General features: G+C 42.3%; 1 protein-coding gene across 8 annotated transcripts in view; it reads left to right on the top strand.

Annotated features, from left to right (window-relative positions):
- Positions 1-7348: 7348 nt before the first annotated feature.
- Positions 7349-20324, top strand: part of LOC146967009 (band 4.1-like protein 3) — a 52250-nt gene continuing 39274 nt past the window's right edge. For 5 of the 8 annotated variants that reach the window (XM_085763216.1, XM_085763222.1, XM_085763223.1 and 2 more), the window contains exons 1-11: positions 7349-7481; positions 9415-9514; positions 9602-9781; positions 11079-11183; positions 11274-11316; positions 11407-11482; positions 11570-11691; positions 13552-13648; positions 13728-13815; positions 17132-17176; positions 20122-20274. In XM_085763216.1, coding sequence (XP_085619342.1) covers positions 9425-9514; positions 9602-9781; positions 11079-11183; positions 11274-11316; positions 11407-11482; positions 11570-11691; positions 13552-13648; positions 13728-13815; positions 17132-17176; positions 20122-20274 — 999 coding nt within the window. In that variant the 5' untranslated portion in view covers positions 7349-7481; positions 9415-9424. The remainder of the gene's footprint in view (positions 7482-9414; positions 9515-9601; positions 9782-11078; positions 11184-11273; positions 11317-11406; positions 11483-11569; positions 11692-13551; positions 13649-13727; positions 13816-17131; positions 17177-20121; positions 20275-20324) is intronic. The other 3 variants (XM_085763217.1, XM_085763220.1, XM_085763219.1) reach the window with 1 other exon arrangement.

Genomic DNA, 20324 nt, shown 5'->3' on the forward strand with positions numbered 1-20324 from the left:
AATCCCTTTTCCCTACATCTTTCTTTCCTTCTTTTTCCTTTCCTGAACGAATCTGTTCCCTCCCTCCATCTTTCTTTTCCCTTCCTTCTTTCCACAATCCCTTTTCCCTCCATTCCTTCCTTTCTTTCTTCCTTTTTGACCCCATCTGTTCCCTCGCTCCTTCTATCTTTTCTTGATTTTTCCCCTTCCTTCATTCCTCCCATCTTTCCCTTCTTCCTTCCTTCTTCTTCCTTCCTTGAACAAATCTGTTGCCTCCCTCCATCTTTCTTTCCTTCCTTTTTCCCTTCATTCTTTCCACAATCCCTTTTCCCTCCCTACCTTCCTTTCTTTCTTCCTTTTTGACCCAATTGACCCCATCTGTTCCCTCCCTCCTTCCATCTTTCCTTCCTTTTCCCCTTTCCTTCTTTCCCCCCATCTTTCCCTTTGTCCTTCCTTCCTTCCTTCCTTGACCCAGAAGGACAACAGCAGGGTTAAACTCACTCTATAGATAGATAAATAGATAGATAGATGTCTCATCTCACCATGAATAAACAAAAATAAATAATAATAAAAAAAAGAACAAACCTATTTGCATCATTGGATGATGAAGTGAAACTACATCAAAGTTTGAACATAAGACAAATAATGACCTCAGGTGCCAAGAATTTTTATTTTATTGTTGTTTTCTTGTGATAACTAGCTTAGGCTACTTATTTTTTTGTTATGGTGTAAAACACAATTTGTTTTCATTCATTTATTATCTAACAGAAGACTTTTGTTGGTTTGTAACACAGAAAGTCACATTTGTACTGATGTAATGTGCTGGCAGCAGGGTTGCCAATATTGTTAGTTTACAGTTTACTACTGTTATCTATTTTACAGTATGTTACTGTGATAATACCATGCACTGAATTACAGTTCAATGTTCTTGATTTTTTTTTCTAGTCTGGATTTTTTTTACGTCCTTAGGACCTCTAAAATAAAGATTTTGATGATCCCCAGAACAAAACCTGTCCAAAAAGTATTTTCGTCAATGTTTTCTTACCCTACCTGAATGCAGGATTGCTGCCAGGAATGCTGTTCAGACTGTCTTTCAAAGGCTGTAGCACACTCAAATTTTGAGTGAGCTCAAAGTTAGATACCCATGTATTCAAGACAACCTCAGGTTTCCAGTGTGACCTGGTCAGGAAGAGGGCTAAAAACCTCGTGATTTAAAGTCAGATGAAAATGTTGTGAGGGAAAAACAGCCATCACCATTTTTATAAAGGTCCCTTGACCTGTCACCTCAACATATGTGAATGGTTATAGGCCTCCCCTATTACTGTAACTCCAACACAATTACACACCAGAGTGTCGCACTCACCTGCAAATCCAGGACTCAGAACTGCTGTTGTGAAGACAGGAACATCACATCACTCAGTGAGCCCTTTAAGCTCAACTATCCAAAACTGCAAAATTGGACAAGCCACCATTTTGTCACAACCATTAAGCAGGCATGACAAAGAAAGCAGGAGGCAACACAATTAGTTAAAGCAGAAGTAAGCCAAATGTTTGTGTTAATATAAGTCTTAAATAGTTCTATCTTCCGACAGCAATCACTTCTATAGAGTGTTTGGTCTGAAACACGGGTCTGTCAGTCACTCTGCTCTGCTGTAAGCCGAGGAGAAAACTTTCCTTGTATCCTACAACCTTTATCCAATGAGGAGAGAGAACGGCATAAAGGGGCGGTCCTCTCTGTGTGTGCAGCCAAGGGATGCGTGTGAATGTGGTGACGTAGGGACGAGGGCGATGACTGCTAACTCCATCTGCTGACAGGAAGTTAGCCAAAACCACCGGATCGCTTACTTCTGCTTTAACTAAAACTAAAAATGCTTAGGTCAATTCAAAACTGAAAAATGCTGCGAGGTGTGGATGGAAGTGAGTCAGGCGGCATTCACCTTCATTTCATGAAGCATGCTGGGATACCTGATGTCAATGTAAGCGATCATGCAGCATTCTGATATGTTGTTGCTTAGTGAGGCTTCACCTTAAACTAGCTAGCCTTTATCTCCAGCTTTGTATACCAGCAGGTGTTCCTGTGGTGTTTACTAGTCCAATGTGCCTAGACCTCATGGGGGTTATTGTTGCCACACCGGGGCAATACAAGATAAGTTTGAAACCTTTATCTTTCAAACACCATAGATATTTTCAATGTTCGTCTGTTTCTGTCCCTGTATATGATTTATTTTAAAGAGGTTTCAGACGATCTTCCACAAGCCCTTTAAAAAGCAGCTGATTGGCTAAGGAGAGCTCTGCCTCCCCCTATTGGTACAAGTGGTTTTGCCCTACCTACAATTTGGTGTGGACCTTTCTGAGGTGTATTCTGATGCTGATTTCCCTCAGTGTGCAGTGTACAGGTTTCAGGTTGCCCCAGCGTCCTAGAGGGGAGAACACTGATTATTTTTTCACATGTTTGAAACCTTACGTTATATATTTGGTGATATTTTTATTGATTCAAGTTTGGCATTGTGTATCATGCATTTTCTGTGTTACAAACTCAACTAAAATTTCTGCTTTACAGAAATTTTAGTTTCTGCTTTACAGAAATTTTAGTAAGGCCTGTCAAAGTCACTAGATGGCACTGTTGTGACATTTATTTCTCCCCAAATGTGGCAGTAAACACGTTTTGTCCCTTGCAGGACACTATATTTTCAAATGTGCTTTGCAATGGACAGAGAGCAGAGTAATAGTTTTCCCCTTTTACAGGATAAACCCAAGCACCTTGGCGCTGAACAGCTGAATACAGTGTCAGGTGGATCCTGCCCCCTTTTCAGGAACAACCTATCATTGCTGCTTTGTAAGAGTGTCATACCCCCCTGAGACTACATTCTTATGACATAAGGCTTATTTCTAACTATCAGCTGACTCTCTCTGCACCTGCACCCAGGTGCAATGAGCTTGTCTTACTCCTGTCCTGTATACAAGGTTGCAGCTTGTGGACCTTTAACCTTCCTGAGCAGATTAAAAACATCTCTGCCTTATTCAGTTCATTTTCAGCAGTCACAGACATTGCCATTATATAATGTTTAAGGCTTAACTCTCAACAATCAGTTTATTGTTAACTTATATTATAAAACCCATAACATCAGCCAGTATGAAGAGATCCCTCTCCAAGCTGCTGGTACAGGATCTCTGCATTTAATTACAGCAACCAAAACACATTACAAGTGTTTGGCACTGACTGTTCCCATAGATAAGGTGACAAATAAAAAATTGGGAAGTATTTTGGATTTTTAAATTAAAGGGTCCCAACCCTCTATAGACTTTAAACTTTAGGGGATTTTCCTGTTTTGTTGTTTGTCTGTTTTTGCCTTCACAGTTTGTTATCTGTGGGTCTGTGGTTTTACATTGTGGTAATTACACCATCTAGTGGAGTATCTACTGTATATGTCCACACTCCCTCTATAGGCCACCTGTTCTGAGTATAAGGTCCCTCTTTGTGGAAGACAGATATTAAGGGGTTTGACCATGTGATGAAGGTTTGAGGCTGAAACATGTTCCAGTTTATTGGTTTTTAAGGTCTCACGTTACCATGCTGTTACAATAAGGGCTTTTTAATAGTTTTAAAAGGAAGTGCCTTGGAGTTTGTTTGTTTTCCCATTATTTCTAGGTTTGTGAGAGATTCTACTTAAGAGCCAGGGATGACTGACAATATGACGTTATGCTCAGGCCTTGTTTCTTTAGCTGTGTTTAGTTTATCCCTTGTTAAAGAACACTGATCCATCCATCCATCTTCCTCTGTGAACACCTTTGGCAACAGGACAAGGCATTTTGTGTATGAGTGAGCATGACAGCTAATATGAATTATTACTTACTCAGCCAATGACATTATAGATCATTATTAGATACATAACTGCAGTTGTGGAGCTGCTGTGTCTGATAGTGGATAGAAACATATGCCAATCTTAGATATTAGCATCATTAGGGTATTACTGTAAATTACAGTGGCAAGAAAACTCTTATCAAATGAGTATTCATATTTTTGAGTCATTTATATACTTCATATATCTGAGGGAAACAGTTTGTTACTCAGGCAGTGTGACACACTCCTTTTGTCAAAATAAAACATTATCCCATCATGTTTTGTCAAGTTTGGCCAATACATAAATCAGTGCAGTTACCAAGAAGAGACATTTACATGGGTCATTGTATAAGTTATATGAAGAAATTTCACGGATCTGCTTAATTTCAATTTAATTCAAAATAAAATCTGAATGTCTTTTTGAAATGAGCCTGAATGTTCAGTTTAAACAGTTAATCTCTACCGGTTTCAAGATGCAACTTGATCCAGATCCAAGAGGGAAGATGCTTGCTAAAAATTCAGACACTGCACTGAGTACTGGGCAGAGGTCCATGTGATGCCTCCCCTTCTATGAATGAGCTGCTGCCCCTGTAGTGAAATGATCCATGTTATGATTCATATCCATATAGTCAGACTCTTTGACTCTTGACTGTCTCTGTCCTGCTGAAGGTCCAGGCCTGTCACAGAACCAAAACCCTGACTTCACTGGTCTGGGGACAACAAATCCCAGAGTTCTCTGTTGGGACACCATCATGACTGCGTAAATCCAGAACAGCTGTATGCCCCAGCCCCCAGCCCGTGATTGAAAGTGTGTGTGTGTGTGGGTCTGTATTTGTGTGTGTGTGCGTGTTGTGTGCGTGTTTTGGAGCAGGGTGGGGGTTGTTAATCTGTGTGGGCGGGGTCTGATGTGTCAGACCAATAATCCATCTGAACAACAGACTGGACAAGAGAGAGACAGAGAGAGAAAAAAAACCGAAAGATATTTTTATAAAAGTACTTTAAGCGTCATCATCTTCATCTTCATCTTCAACACTGAGCTGTGTTTACACCTGTACAGGTAAAACCTTAGTTTGTATTAATGTACTTTACGGCTCCATGTGTGTGTGTCTACCAGTGATGTTGCTCTTTCATGTCATCGTATCTGTTCTCCATCATCACCATCATCGTCGTCATCATCATCATCATCATCATCACTACATCCTTTTAGATATTCATGTTTATTCAGATTTCGACAGTAACTCTTTTAACAGTGTACTAGTTTGTTTATGAATCAGGCTCTAGTGAACATTGTAACTGGTTCTTACTGGTTTTGAACTGTAGGATGAAAACATGGCTGACCAACAGAGAAACTAAACAGGCTACTGAGTTTGTACATGATGCAGGGGTGTGATGGAGATTTGTCTGGCAAAGCTGAAGTGTTAACTGTACTTTTATCATGGATTCACATGAAGATAATCAATTTTCAAAATACTACCAATACAGAAATACTTGCACAAAATAAATTAACCTGTTGCCATCTTCTTCCTTCTCCTCTTTTTCGGCCTCCATCTTTATGGATAACTTCTTTTGTCAAATTTGCTGGTGAGTAACACACTTTGATTGATTTCATCGATTTCCTCTTCCTGAATTGATCTGGTACAGATGAATAATAACAGTTAGGTAAACTTTAACGAAGATATAGAAATCAAACAGTAGCTGTTCTGAACCAAACTGAAATCAAACAAACTTTGTCGCATTAATGATTTTAAAACATTCATGACATGCCATTAGCCTACTGTCATTATGTCATCAAATAACACTGGACTATGTCTGTGTTATTAATCAACATGCTTCATTATTAAAAGACAGTTCACTTGCAGAGTCTGACAGATTAATACGTCCATTTAATGTAGGACTTAAAATAAAAACAGATAAACTGAGGGAACATTAGATTAAGTGTGTGAGTAGAAGACATCAGAGTCATCACTTATGTTGTATACACAAAGAAGCTAAAATACAGTTTAAAGCAGAAGTAAATTGAATATTTGTGTTAATATACGTCTTAAATAGTTCTATCTTCCGACAGCAATCACTTATATAGAGTGTTTGGTCTGAAACACGGGTCTGTCAGTCACTCTGCTCTGCTGTAAGCCGAGGAGAAAACTTTCTTTGTATCCTACAACCTTTATCCAATGAGGAGAGAGAACGGCATAAAGGGGCGGTCCTCTCTGTGTGTGCAGCCAAGGGATGCGCGTGAATGTGGTGACGTAGGGACGAGGGCGGGGACTGCTAACTCCATCTGCTGACAAGAAGTTAGCCAAAACCACCGGACCGCTTACTTCTGCTTTAATGTAGGACTTAAAATAAAAACAGATAAACTGAGGGAACATTAGATTAAGTGTGTGAGTAGAAGACATCAGAGTCGTCACTTCATACACAGAGTAGCCTACCACAGTTGGATACACAAAGAAGCTAAAATACAGTTTAATAGCAATATTTATAAAAAGTATTCCTGAGGGATATTACAGATTTGCAATACAAAAAGTAAGTAAGCAATTAAATGTGTCTACAAGAGCAGAGTAGCCTACCACACAAACCTGAATGAACATAATGGGATGATGTTTTGACTAAACAGAAAGAGAGGCAGACCAGTGGCAGACCACCATAGTTTAATATAGCCTAATAAATAACAATTAAAGGGGTAGTTCACCCAAAATTGAAAGAGCTGTGAGAATTTTCAGAGTCCTCCGTTCCTTCTCTGAGTTACAGGGGGGTTCCCGCAGCAGTATTTGTCCATATAATGGTTGTCAATGGATACCAACTTTCTTCGTCCAAAAAGACACCAAAAAACATCCAAATACCTCCATACTGCTCATCTGTAATGTCCCTCTTGTATTGAAGCCCCGACATGAGAAATTGTTCCGCCGGTCAGTGCAAATCACGCAAGATTTACACTGACACAGGAAGAGCAGTGAACTGAGACACTGGGAGCTTCCGCTACAAACAAGCTTAAAATATAGACTTATTTAATTTTTTTCGGAACAATTTCTCATGTCGGGGCTTCAGTACAAGAGGGACATTACAGACGAGCAGTATGGAGGTTTTTTGGTGTGTCTTTTTGGATGAAGAAAAGACACACAAGAAAATTCACAACCATTACATGGGCAAACACTGCTTTTGGGTGAACTATCCCTTTAATATAATTCAATACATAAATGTTATGTAGGATCTAATAGATATTCACACATTTCTACAGTTGTGCATTTAATATAATTCCATTATAATAAGTGTGGTTAAGCTGGGTGAGTGAAGTAATCATTTACAGTTTGCTGTCATACTCACACTTGTCTGTAAATTACAAGTGTTACAAATTAGGCTAAATGTTTTATCAAAACGCGATCCTGTAGCAAAGACGGTTTATAAACCATATATTGAATATCTTTGCCTGTAGTCTGAGTGGTCAGGTGGCAGTGTCGTAAAAAGAGGTGAAGTGCCGTCCTGACATCCCATAGCCTCCAGGTCTGCAGGATGCAGCAACACCTTACCGGTCAGGCTCCGCACTGTGCGTCTTGGCGTAATGACGTCACGCCCCGCCAGCGTGCGATAGGGAGAGTGATGACGTAGTAAAAAAAAAAAAAAAAGCGACCGGGAGGAAGAGGGCGAGCGTCCTGCACGAAGACAGGTAAAGATGCTGCTTTGATTTAAAGAGGGTGGGGAGGAGGTTATTGATCACTGGTGTAGGACTATCAGTTTCTTATCGGTAATCAGATTGAGAGACAGAGTGTGTATCAACAGGGAGCATGATTTCTGCCTCATCACTGCAGCTCCGTGTGTGTCTGAAAGTGTGTGTGTGCGCGCGCGTGCATGTCGCAGCGGGGTGTTTCCTGCTGCAGGACGACAAAAGAGTCAAACACGTCGGGACACTCCCGAGACAGCGTCCACTGAGGAGCATGCGGTGTCTCCTCTCCGTCAGTGCGTGTTGCTTCCTGCTCATCGGTGCGTTTGCATGAGATGTGTATGTGTGTGTGTGCATGAAGGCAGAGAACCCGGCTTCTCATCTAAAAGTCAATGTCCATGACACTATACTTCCAGGCCTACACACATTCTCTGAGAACTACAATTATAACAGCTCACAACATCATCAGAGGAAAAAAAACATGTTATTGATGCTGGGACACAGAAGGAATTAACAGATGAATAATAGTAATCAGGGGTGCAGATCCGATGTGGGGGGACACAAAAGTGATTTTTTTTTTTTTTGCCCATATACAACTCATACCATGCTACCATAAATCATAACTTTGTAGAGGCTCGCCATATCATTCAAAAAGTACTGCACAGGGAATCATTTATTGTGCTTACCTGTCTTGTAAATTTGTCCTAAACAGCCAACAGCGTGAATCACTGCTTACTTAACTCTTATATTACGAAATCATAATTTTAAGGGTCTCGGACATGTAATGTCTACTCACATTCTTATCTTTCACCTCCCTCCGACCCTCCCAGATCCCAAATTCTTCTCACCAAAAGCCTGCTGATGTCATCAGTGTCTGTGAAAGAAACTAATGTTCGAATGTTCATTAATGTGTATTGTCCCTTTTAAATAAATAAATAAAATTTGCATTATAGTGGAGGAGACCAGAGATGGGATGTGGAGTCAGAAATATATTTGTCAAACATTATGTTCCACCATTTCAACCATTTCTTTTCAGATGTGAATCTAAAATGTGAAGAATGTGAAGTCTGAAAATACATTTGTTAAATTTTGAATAATTTGGGGTATTTTTATTGGGGGGGACAATTCGTGTTTTCCAGAAATTGGGGGGGGGGGGGGGGCATGTCCCCCCCGTCCCCCCCGGGATCTGCACCCATGATAGTAATAGATCAGAGTCAAAGTCCTGAAACCTCTTAATCTGGACTGATTGATGGAGGAAGGACAGAATTGATAATATCACATTATAATATCACATTATAACATCACATTATAACATGAAGCACATGTTGTAGTCCCACCCCCCAGCCCAGGCCCCACCCAGCGGGCAGATACTACTCCTCTGACCCACATTGTCATCCTTTTCCTCATCTGTCTGATTCCAAACCAGATTACACTAGATTGTCTCTCAGTCCCCTAATCTTCCTCTGGCACCCCCCCCCCCCCGTCAGCATGGCACAGCAAGTCACACCTGACAGCTGGGTGGGTCATGGTAACCGTGGAAACCGTTAAGTTTAATCAGGAAAAACCCTTTGTTTATTTACATAATTTTTCTTCCTGATTCATATTATTTTGCATATGTTTGCTTATTTTCATTTAAAAATGGCCGACATGCGTCTATGTATAGCTTTACACTGTATTTTTATTGTTGATTTAATGACCATGTCGTCACTTCCTGTCAGACCGGTGGTGTTTCATGGGTGGATCTACTTAATGAACACCTGAAAGCATTTGTCTTAATTGACCTGACGAAGAGTGCACTGCTCCAAACGTTGTCCTTTTTATAGTCCTCTAATACATTTTTGTATATTTGGGAGCTCCTACAGTGTGGCAAATCCTTTCTTCTTTTTGATACTGTTATGATATGATGTCACTAATTTGGTGTCTTTGCGCTGTCTCTCAGGTGAATCACCATGACGACAGAACCAGGTGAACCACAGGAGGCCCAGCCCCAAGAGACTGAGTCTTTTCCTAAAGCTGCTGCCCATTCCACACCCAAACAGGTAGAAACACAAAGTAGAAATCATACAGTAAAGATCAACAATCAGGTTGGTATCATCATTTCAAATCTGACACATCTGTCTCCTCAGGGCGGGGAGTGTGCCCTGACCCAGAGCCAAGCACAGAGCTCATTGGCTGAAGACACCGCCAGCAACTTGTCTTCAAGCAGCCGGATCGCTCGCTCTCCAGCCAGGAACCCACTGAGCTTCAGGACCATGCAGGCCAGAGTCACCCTGCTGGACGGCTCCGTCTTCACCTGCACTGTGGAGGTGAGACAGGTGGACGCGACTGAGGGGGAATGGGACGGAGGACTCACTCTTCACCTGCACTGTGGAGGTGAAACAGGTGTAGACAGGTGAAGAAAGCTGAAAGTGACCCTGTACTGCACAGGGGAGACTGGTGAAGACAGGTGAGAATGAGTGTGCTGGATGACTCATTCTACACCTGCATTGTGGAGGTGAGACAGGTGAAGACAGGTGAGAGTTAACCTATAGGATGGCTCACTCTTCACTTTAAAGGCGAGACAAGTGAGTTAGGGGAGACAGGTGAGAATGAATATTCTCTACAGCTCACTCTTCACCTGCACTGTACAGGTGAGACAGAGACAGGTGAGAATGAGTGTTCTAGACAGCTCATTCTTTATCTGCATTGTGGAGGAGAGACAGGTGGAGACAGGTGAGAGTAAACCTGAAGGATGGCTCACTCTTTCACACTTTAAAGGCGAGACAGGTGAGAATGAATATCACTACAGCTCACTCTTCACCTGCACTGTACAGGTGAGACAGAGACAGGTGAGAGTAAACCTGAAGGCTGGCTCACTCTTCACTTTAAAGGTGAGACAGGTAAGAATGAATGTTCTGGACAGCTCATTCTTTACCTGCATTGTGGAGGTCAGACAGGTGAAGACAGGTGAGACAGGTGAAGACAGATGAAGACAGATGAAGACAGGTGAGAGTAAATCTGAAGGATGGCTCACTCTTCACTTTAAAGGCGAGACAGGTGAGACAGATGGAGACAGGTGAGAATGAACGATCTGGACAGCTCGATCTTTACCTGCATTGTGGAGGTCAGACAGGTGAAGACAGGTGAAGACAGGTGAGACAGGTGAGACAGGTGAAGACAGATGAAGACAGGTGAGAATGAATGTTCTGGACAGCTCATTCTTTACCTGCATTGTGGAGACAGGTGAAGACAGGTGAGACAGGTGAGAATAAATATGAAGGATGGCTCACTCTTCACTTTAAAGGCGAGACAGGTGAGACAGATGGGGACAGGTGAGACAGATGAGAATGAATGTTCTGGACAGCTCAGTCTTTACCTGCATTGTTGAGGTGAGACAGGTGAGACAGGTGAAGACAGGTGAGAAGTGCAGAGTCTAGGCAGCTCACTCCTCACCTGAACTGGACAGGTGAGACAGGTGAGAATGAGTGATGATGATGATGATGATGATGATGATGATGATGATGATGATGATGATGATGATGATGATGATGATGATGATGATGATGATGATGATGATGAAGATGAAGATGAGTGTGTGCTGACAGACTCTACCTCTGGTTGTAGAAGCGAGCTCGTGGCGTGCAGCTGTTTGATAAGGTCTGTGAGCAGATCAACCTTCTGGAGAGAGACTACTTCGCTTTGTCCTTCAGAGACGCCGACAACAACAAGGTTTGTGTTGACATGTCTCTACCTGTCTGTCTACATGTCCACCTGTCTTTCTTACTCCCTGATCTCTGATCTTTGACCTTTGTCCGCTAGAACTGGTTGGATCCATCCAAGGAGATGAAGAAGCAGGTCAGAGGTGAGTTTGGTGCTGATTGGTCAGTCGTGGACTGAAGGGGAAACTCAGGTCAACTGTGTGTTATATGACTCCCTGCTCTTTGTCTCTCAGGCGTTCCTTGGAACTTCTCCTTTAATGTAAAGTTTTATCCCCCCGACCCCGCCCAGCTGTCTGAGGACATCACCAGGTTGGTCCTCTGTCCCGTCAGTATGAGCTCAACACGGTCTGGTAGTGTTACCCTTGAGGAGTCTGATGTCTTCCTTTCTGTCCACAGGTACTTTCTGTGCCTGCAGCTGAGACAGGATATTGTCTCTGGTCGTCTTCCTTGTTCATTTGCAACTCACACCGTCCTTGGCTCCTACACCGTCCAATCAGAGCTTGGAGACTATGACGCCGGTATAACCTCCTACCCTGCAATACCCCTCTTGCTTACTACACCCTGCTGTACCCTTCTAATCTACCCCATTACACCCTACTGTACCCTTCTAGCATCCCCCATTACACCCTACTGTACCCTTCTAGTATACCCCATTACACCCTGCTGTACCCTTCTAGCATCCCCCATTACACCCTACTGTACCCTTCTAGTATACCCCATTACACCCTGCTGTACCCTTCTAATCTACCCCATTACACCCTACTGTACCCTTCTAGCATCCCCCATTACACCCTACTGTACCCTTCTAGTATACCCCATTACACCCTGCTGTACCCTTCTAGCATACCCCATTACACCCTGCTGTACCCTTCTAGCATCCCCCATTACACCCTGCTGTACCCTTCTAGCATCCCCCATTACACCCTGCTGTACCCTTCTAGCATCCCCCATTACACCCTGCTGTACGCTTCTAGTATACCCCATTACACCCTTCAGCGATACCATACTGTGTCAAGCTGTATCCTTTTTGACATTCACAACTACCAATGATGGGAATAACGGTGTTTCAAATAATGGCGTCAGTAATGAGTAATCAAAAAAGTTAGTTTTCTCGTTACAACGACAATAAAATGCACCGTTACGCCGTTACTTTACTCAAGATGTCCCATCAGAAACTGTTTAAAGGTATAATATGTAGGAATTCCCCCCATCTAGCGGTGCGGTTGCATATCTGAACGTATTCTTGATGTTGCATTCAGGTGAAATTGGGCAGACGTCAGAAAGACAACAGACGTTGCATGTAACAGGATAAACAAGTGTAAACAAGTGGTCCACCAGCACGAGGCAAAACAATACAGGCCTGACAATATGTTGTCATGGTGATGTCGTATTGTTTTACCGTCTTTCTCTCGTTTAGTAAAATGACATCCGGTTGGTCCGACGGCCGTCTGCCTGACTGCACCTGTATGCAACACCAGTGCCTCCGTCCTTCCTCACACTACACAGTGGTGACAGTTTTAACAGGCCGAGCCCACAGCTCCGCTGAGTTTCTATGGTTACCTACGGTCACGCTGCCACTCAACGTAAAAAATGGCGATGCAACATGGCCGCCTCGGTTCGGTGCGTCGCCCACTTATGTATTTGTAACGACTTGTAACAACTCATTCTAAGGTACCAGAAAGCTTTCATTTGTATGCGGGTGTGATTCCACTTCAGTGAAATACGTATTTATGAAAGAAATATTTGATTTTTGCTAATAAAAAGCCAAATAAGTTACATACTGGGGCTTTAAGTGTACTGAAGTGACGTTATATTCAGTACACATATATATATACACTCAGAAAAAAGCTGTTTATCTGGAACTAACCAACTCACTCAGTATTCCTCCACACAGGCAGGCTCCACGACGCGCTGTATCACCCCACCTATCGGCAGTGTGCGGAAGAGGCGGAGTGATACAGCGCGTCACTGAGCCTGTCTGTGTGGAGGAATACTGAGTGAGTTGGTTAGTGCAGTAGTTAGCTAAACAGGGGTTAGGGAGGGAAGTCCAAGTCATTTGACATATTTGAGCATTTCATAAAAAATTTACACAATAGTTACTTTCCTTGTAATTAATTACTTTTATCAAGTAGTCACTCTTGCTAACCAAGTTACTTTTGGGGGAAAGTAACTAGTAACTATATCTAATTACTTTTTCAAAGCAACATGCCCAACAGTGTCGACTACACTGGGCTCCAGTACTGCAGGGTACCACAGTGGCAGTACTCTGTCCCTTTGTGTCTCTGTCCATCCGTCTGTGTCTGTCCCTATAACCTCTATCTATCTGTCTCTGTCTCTTCCTCTGTGTGTAACTGCCTGTCTCTCTGTGTGTTTTTCAGATGAGTGTAGTACAGATTACATCAGTGAACTGAGTTTTGCTCCGAATCAGACCAAAGAAATGGAGGAGAAGATCATGGAGCTGCACAAAAGCTACAGGTCATAAAATATGAAATGTAAACATTGTCAACAGTCCAACCCAAACAGCAACAGTTAAAATGAGTGTATGTGTTTTTAGAGGAATGACTCCAGCAGAAGCAGAGATGCACTTTCTGGAAAATGTAAAGAAACTTTCCATGTACGGAGTCGACCTTCACCATGCAAAGGTAAAACACACACAGCAATGAAACAGCCTGTTATGTTCTACTTGGATAAATCTGATGATGAATCAGTCAAACACAACATACACTACAACCTCAGTTGGAACAGTTCATCAGCAACTCCTGTTCTGTATTTATGTGGGGTGTGTTCCACCATTTATTAGACTAGCTGACGCTTTATGTGCTTAGGTGCTTTCATTATTCACATGTAACTCTGTTGCTGTTTTATTCTTTATTTCAGATACAATATTTAACAGATTTGAAGAGGGTCATTTCTGAGTTTGCTAGTTGTGGTGCTTTGGTTTTACAGAAGGTTTATTTGGATTTTTATATGTATTAATTTAAATTTCTTCAATGACTTTAAAGGGACAGTTCAACATTTTGGCAAATTGGCCCATTGCCATAATCGCTATAGTCATAGCAGTAGGTTCGTTACCTTTAATTGTCAGTGCAAGCTATTTTTAGAACGGCGGAGCGGAGCAGCAGGCTGCTCAGGGCTACGCTATGGAGGCTAAGGGAATTTCTTGGTTTCCCTCATCAAACTCATCAAATACACAACCCAAACGCTGTCGTGGACAAGTTGTGACCTGCACATTCACCACGCTATGAGATATTAACGGAACGTTACAAGACGGAGCTGTTTTAGAGGTAAATTCATGCAAAACCACTGATGCGCGTTGCCTTCAGGGACAGTTTTTCAGCAAGCAGACTCTGTATTTACCCTGTATTTACCTCAAAAACGGCTCAGTTTCATAACGTTCCATTATTATCTCATAGCGTGGTGAATGTGCAGGTCACAACTTGTCCACGAAAGCGTTTTGGAGTTTGGGGATTTTGTATTTGATGAGTTTGATGAGGGAAACCAATAAATTCCTTTAGCCTCCATAGCGTAGCTCTGAGCAGCTCACGGCTGTGCTCCGCCATTCTAAAAATAGCTTGACCCGACAATTAAAGGTAACGAACCTACTGCTATGACTATAGGGATTATGGCAATGGGCCAATTTGCCAAAATGTTGAACTATCCCTTTAAGAACGTATTGGGGATTATTTGCAGCGCAGTAATGAAAAGCAGGTGTGTAGGGAAAGGATGCTGGAGCACACGGTCAGTTTTAGCAATTTATTAAGGTGCGGTTGCTGACGTGGAGTCTTCTTCAGAGTAAACAGAGCATTTTTATAAACGCAGTCCGTCAGCTGAAGCGCGGAGGTTCTCCGTCTTTATTCAAAAGCAGGTGTGTTTCTGCTCGACTTACAGGACTGAATAATTAGATTGAATATATATCAGCATTACCGGCAGTGCCCTGAATAATTGGATGTGTCAGACATCCAGTTTTCACCTTTTTTGATGCTATAAGAGAATAAAATCATTTGCTGCATCACTTGATAGTTAATGATTTTGATTTATATTATTTGGGATTCTTATATAATATTTCAAATAGCTTCTGGATCATCACCCTGTTGCTCCCCTGCATCACACTATCAGTCATGTGAAGAATATTTTGGTTACATCAGTTATTGTTATTCACAATGTAGTAAAGAAATACAGGTGAGTCTCCTTATGAGTTAAATTTCAGTACTGAATAAGTAATATAACTGAATAAATATCAGTATTATACCCATACATACATCTGCAGAGTTCCTCTGGGCATAAAATTAAACGGATGTCTTGAATTTTGTGTCAAACTTCCACTTTCACTTATTATCTCTTTAAAAGTATTTAATGGTTGTAAAAACCGTACTTTGTGTCAAATAATGGTTCATATTTTTGATTTACATTATTGCTGTAGATCAATTTGGCCAGAACATATTAAAGTGAGTGAGTGTTGGAGAGCTGCTGACGCTCTGCTCTCTGCTTCGCAACAGTCAATCAATCACCAATACATGACCTACTTCCTGCTCACGATCAATCACATCTGTGTGTGTGTGTGTGTGTGTGCGTGCGTCAGTGATGATTTTTCCATCATGGCTGTTTGTCATTGATTGAGTCTCAGTGAAAGAGTGAAGTCTGCAGATGAAACCTGTTCATGTTGGTCATATCTGAAGCAGCAGTCGGTGCTGAGACCTGATCACAGATCAAACACACAACACTGCCACACAGTAGAAGCATTTAAATGCATTCAGGACGTTAAACTGTTTTGCAGTCTGCCCAGTAGCACTAGTAACCAAAGTTAAAGCATAATTACCGTTTTTTTACAATCTGGACCTTATTTCTAGCATACAATACGATCATTTACTCACCCAGATAACTTTGGTGTCATTACAAGTCGTTCTGACGAAATTAGATCCAGCCGAGAGCCATGTATCTGAGATGCGAGAACACGGGGCAGCGCAATGCAGCCTCTAAATAACACATTATCCGCCGCGTTCATTTCACCAATATTTAGTTCTGATAGGCTAGTGCTGTTCCCCTCTGAGTCCGGGGTTAGCTGTTATCAACATCCATGGTCTGTAGGTTGACCTACTGACCTCTGACCTGGATGATGTCATCTCCGACCGCTGCCCGGCTCATTCTGATAATAATCATTCCACTTCAGCATTCGGGTCCATTTTTATCTCAACTAGCCGGAGCTTTAGTGAGTTCAGGTTGAGGAGAGGAAGCCTGTGGAAGCTGAACTTCATCCAGCTGCTCATTTTGTTCTGACAAGTCAGAAACATGCAGAAACGAACCGTAGCATTAGCGGTAGTGTCGGAGATGACATCATCCAGGTCAGAGGTCAGTAGGTCAACCTACAGACCCCGGATGTTGATAACAGCTAACCCCAGACTCAGAGGGGAATAGCACTAGTGTATCATAACAAAATATTGGTGAAATGAACAAGTTTCGCAGCAGATAATGTGTTATTTAGAGGCTGCATTCCGCTGCCCTGTAGACTCACATTATATGGATACGCGGCTCTCGGCTGAATCTAACTGGTCGGAACGACTTGTAATGACACCAAAGTTATCTGGGTGAGTAAATTATCGTATTTTATGCTAGAAATAAGGTCCAGATTGTTAAAAAAAATGGTAATTATCCTTTAACGACAGCAGGGAATTGGTGAAAAGATCAAGAATATAACACTGACGTGTGTCTCTGGTTTCCAGGAGATGTAGTTGAGGAAAAGTTAGTCTGGAGGAGGTAAGTCCAGGAGAAGAGGTCAGTCCAGGAGAAGTGTTAGCTTTAATGCTAGCTTTGACTGGTTTAAATCACAGTTGATCAGCTAACAGTTGTGGTAGCATTGCTGTCTCTAAGTGATGAGATACATCTGGACCAGCTGTTGCTCTTCTCTGTCTTTGTGTGTTGTGTGCCTGTCTGTGTGTTTACCTGTCTGTCTGAATGGAGTAGATGGTAGGAAGCCGCTTTGATTGCTTGTCTCCAGCTCAGTCAGAGGTAAGACTTCCCTGTGTGTAGGTGTGTTCATACAAACATGCCATCCTTGTTTTTCCTGTATTTGTAGAATTAGTTGTTATTTCAATTCCATCATTAAAGTTCTCCCCAGTTGTTCCTACAAGACCCAGACCCCCCCCTGGTCCTCCGTGATCCACCCTCCACTGGCCATGACCCCGCCCATTTAAAGCTTTGTTAGTAGGCCTACTCAATGGAGCAGCTAACTCTTTTGTTTCCTTGGTCTCTATCTTGCTCTGGCCTTAAAGGGATAGTTCAACATTTTGACAATTTTGTCTATCACCATAATCCCTATAGTTTTAGGAGTAGGTTCATTACCTTTAAAGCAGAAGTAAGCGATCCAGTCGTTTTGGCTAACTTTCTGTCAGCAGATGGAGTTAGCAGTCCCTGCCCTCGTCCCTACGTCACCACATGCACACACAGAGAGGACCGCCCCTTTATGCCGTATATTAACACAAACATTCCGCTTACTTCTGCTTTAATTGTTGGTGCAACTGTTTTTAGATCGGAGAGACGTGAGCTGCTCAGCTAACACGACAGAGGCACACGGTACTTTCGCGTTTCCCTCATCAAACTAAATACTCAATCCAACAACTCCAAAACACTCTGATGGACAAGTTGTGACCTGCACATTCACCACGCTATGAAATAATAACATATAATTATGTAACATTACGAGACACATGAAGCAAATACTCAGAACTAACGGCTGAGCAGCCGTGTCTGGAATGAAGTTACGGCTACGCATTTGCCTCGAAAACAGCTCTGTCTCGTAATGTTCCATGAATATTTCATAGCGTGGTGAATGTGCAGGTCACAACTTGTCCATGAGAGTGTTTTGGAGTTGTTGGATTGTGTATTTGATGAGTTTGATGAGGGAAAGGCGAAAGTACCGCGCTCACATCTGCTCCGCTGATCTAAAAACAGTTTGCACCATCAATTATAGGTAATAAACCATTTGCCAAAATGTTGAGATATCCCTTTAAATCTACAGAAGTTGGACATGTCTCCCCTGACTTTAGTCAAATTGACGAGCTGCACTCTGATGATGGTGTCCACCCCCCACTGTGACACACACTGCAAGTGTATTAGTGAAACAGTGAATGAACCTGGGGGTTGCCACGAGCAACAGGCAGGAAAATGTCTGACCTGCAGGTCCCCAGACCAGTTTATTACACACATCCACTCAAGTTTACAGTCACTCTAGGATGAAAGGAGATATCCATTAACTACAATATGCTCTTCTTATGACTTCTACCATGTTCATGTGTGTATGTGTGTGCATGTCTGTGTGTGTGTGCTTGTCTGTTGCTTGTAAGAACAAGAAACGTCAGGTTAGTGTTTCAGAAGAGAGATAACTCAGTCTCTAGTGCTTTCCCTACTGAAGACACCCTAATACAGCAGGAGAGTCAGTTTGTCATTGGCTGTTTGAGTCCTAACAGAGCATGACTGCAGCCTGCACAGATACAAGGTCACAACCTGATAATAATGATATTAATTCATTTGTATAGTACCTTTCATAAAGAGTGCAGCTGTGATTTATAGAGGTGTGTAAAAACAATTCACAGTAGAATCCATAAATTAAAACAACAACAAATTAATCCAGTTTTATAATGAGACCAGTTTGCATCTTTTCATGACATCATTCAGTTTGGCCGTCTGAGTGATGGCACCATGTCAGTCTCTGCCCAGCCGTTGTGTGAGTGAGAAGAAACTGTAGTGAGAGGAAAGGAAAACATAGAGGAAAAAAATCATTCACCCTGCTCCAATTCCACTGCCACCACTGGGACACGTCTCAGATGTTATCACCTTGAGGGGAAGAAGCAGCTTGACATGGCCCACTTACATCCAGGCTTATGTACACTAAGACCTGGTCATCAGCAGAGCATGTTTCATACAGAGCTTCTAAAACAAAAAAAGAAAAGATGTCATATTGGCATTTAAGATGCAGATGAAGACTGATTTCCAAATGTCAGTCATGTGTTGAGGAACACACAAGAAAACATTCAACCTTAACACGAGCTGACTCTGCAGCTTCTGAGCTGTGCAGTGAGTTTAATAGTTTATTATGAGGACAGCTTTACAGCTTCTCCTCTATGGATGTCCGTTGTTGTTGTTGTCGATGTTAAAGGGATAGTTCAACATTTTGGCAAATTGGCCCATTGCCATAATCGCTATAGTCATAGCAGTAGGTTTGTTACCTTTATTTGTCGGTGCAAGCTATTTTTAGAACGGCGGAGCGGAGCAGCAGGCTGCTCAGGGCTATGCTATGGAGGCTAAGGGAATTTCTTGGTTTCCCTCATCAAACTCCAATGGGACAATTTGCCAAAATGTTGAACTATCCCTTTAACGCTACGGAGGCTAATGGCATTTCCGGGTTTCCCCATCAAACTCATCAAATACACAGTCCAGCAACTCGAAACACTCTTGTGGTGAATGTGCAGGTCACAACTTGTCCACCAGAGTGTTTTGGAGTTGTTGGATTGTGTATTTGATGAGTCCGATGGGGGAAACCAAGAAATACCATACTGTATGTCTCCGTAGCGTTAGCTCAGCAGCTGGTATCTCTGCCCTGCTGATCAAAAAACAGCTTGCACCGACAATTAAAGTTAATGAACCTACTGCTATGACTATAGGGATTATGGCAATGGGCGAATTTGCCAAAATGCTGAAATATCCCTGCTTTACTTATTAGAAGCTGCTACCTCCATGGTTGGTCTAATATTACTGAACTGATGTAGTGTCATGTTCTCAACATAATAAAGTCAGTCCAACATTTGATCACATGGTCATAGATGACTGATCTATGTAAAATTGTCACCATAGGAACAGTTGTTACATAAGTATAGAGAACGGGATATATCATCATATCACATGGGGTTCGTCTTCATTAACAAATCGATAAATGTGTGTGTGTTGTGTGTGAGTAGGACTCGGAGGGCGTGGACATCATGCTGGGCGTGTGCAGCAGTGGTCTGCTGGTCTACAGGGACCGACTGAGGATCAACAGGTTCTCGTGGCCCAAGATCCTGAAGATTTCGTACAAAAGAAACAACTTCTACATCAAGATCCGACCAGGAGAGGTGAGGTCACAGCCGCGGGCGGGGTGATGATGATGATAACCACCTCACTG

Source organism: Trachurus japonicus, chromosome 20 (assembly GCF_045865225.1).
Source record: "Trachurus japonicus isolate A0001 chromosome 20, Traja_1.0".
NCBI lineage: Eukaryota > Metazoa > Chordata > Actinopteri > Carangiformes > Carangidae > Trachurus > Trachurus japonicus.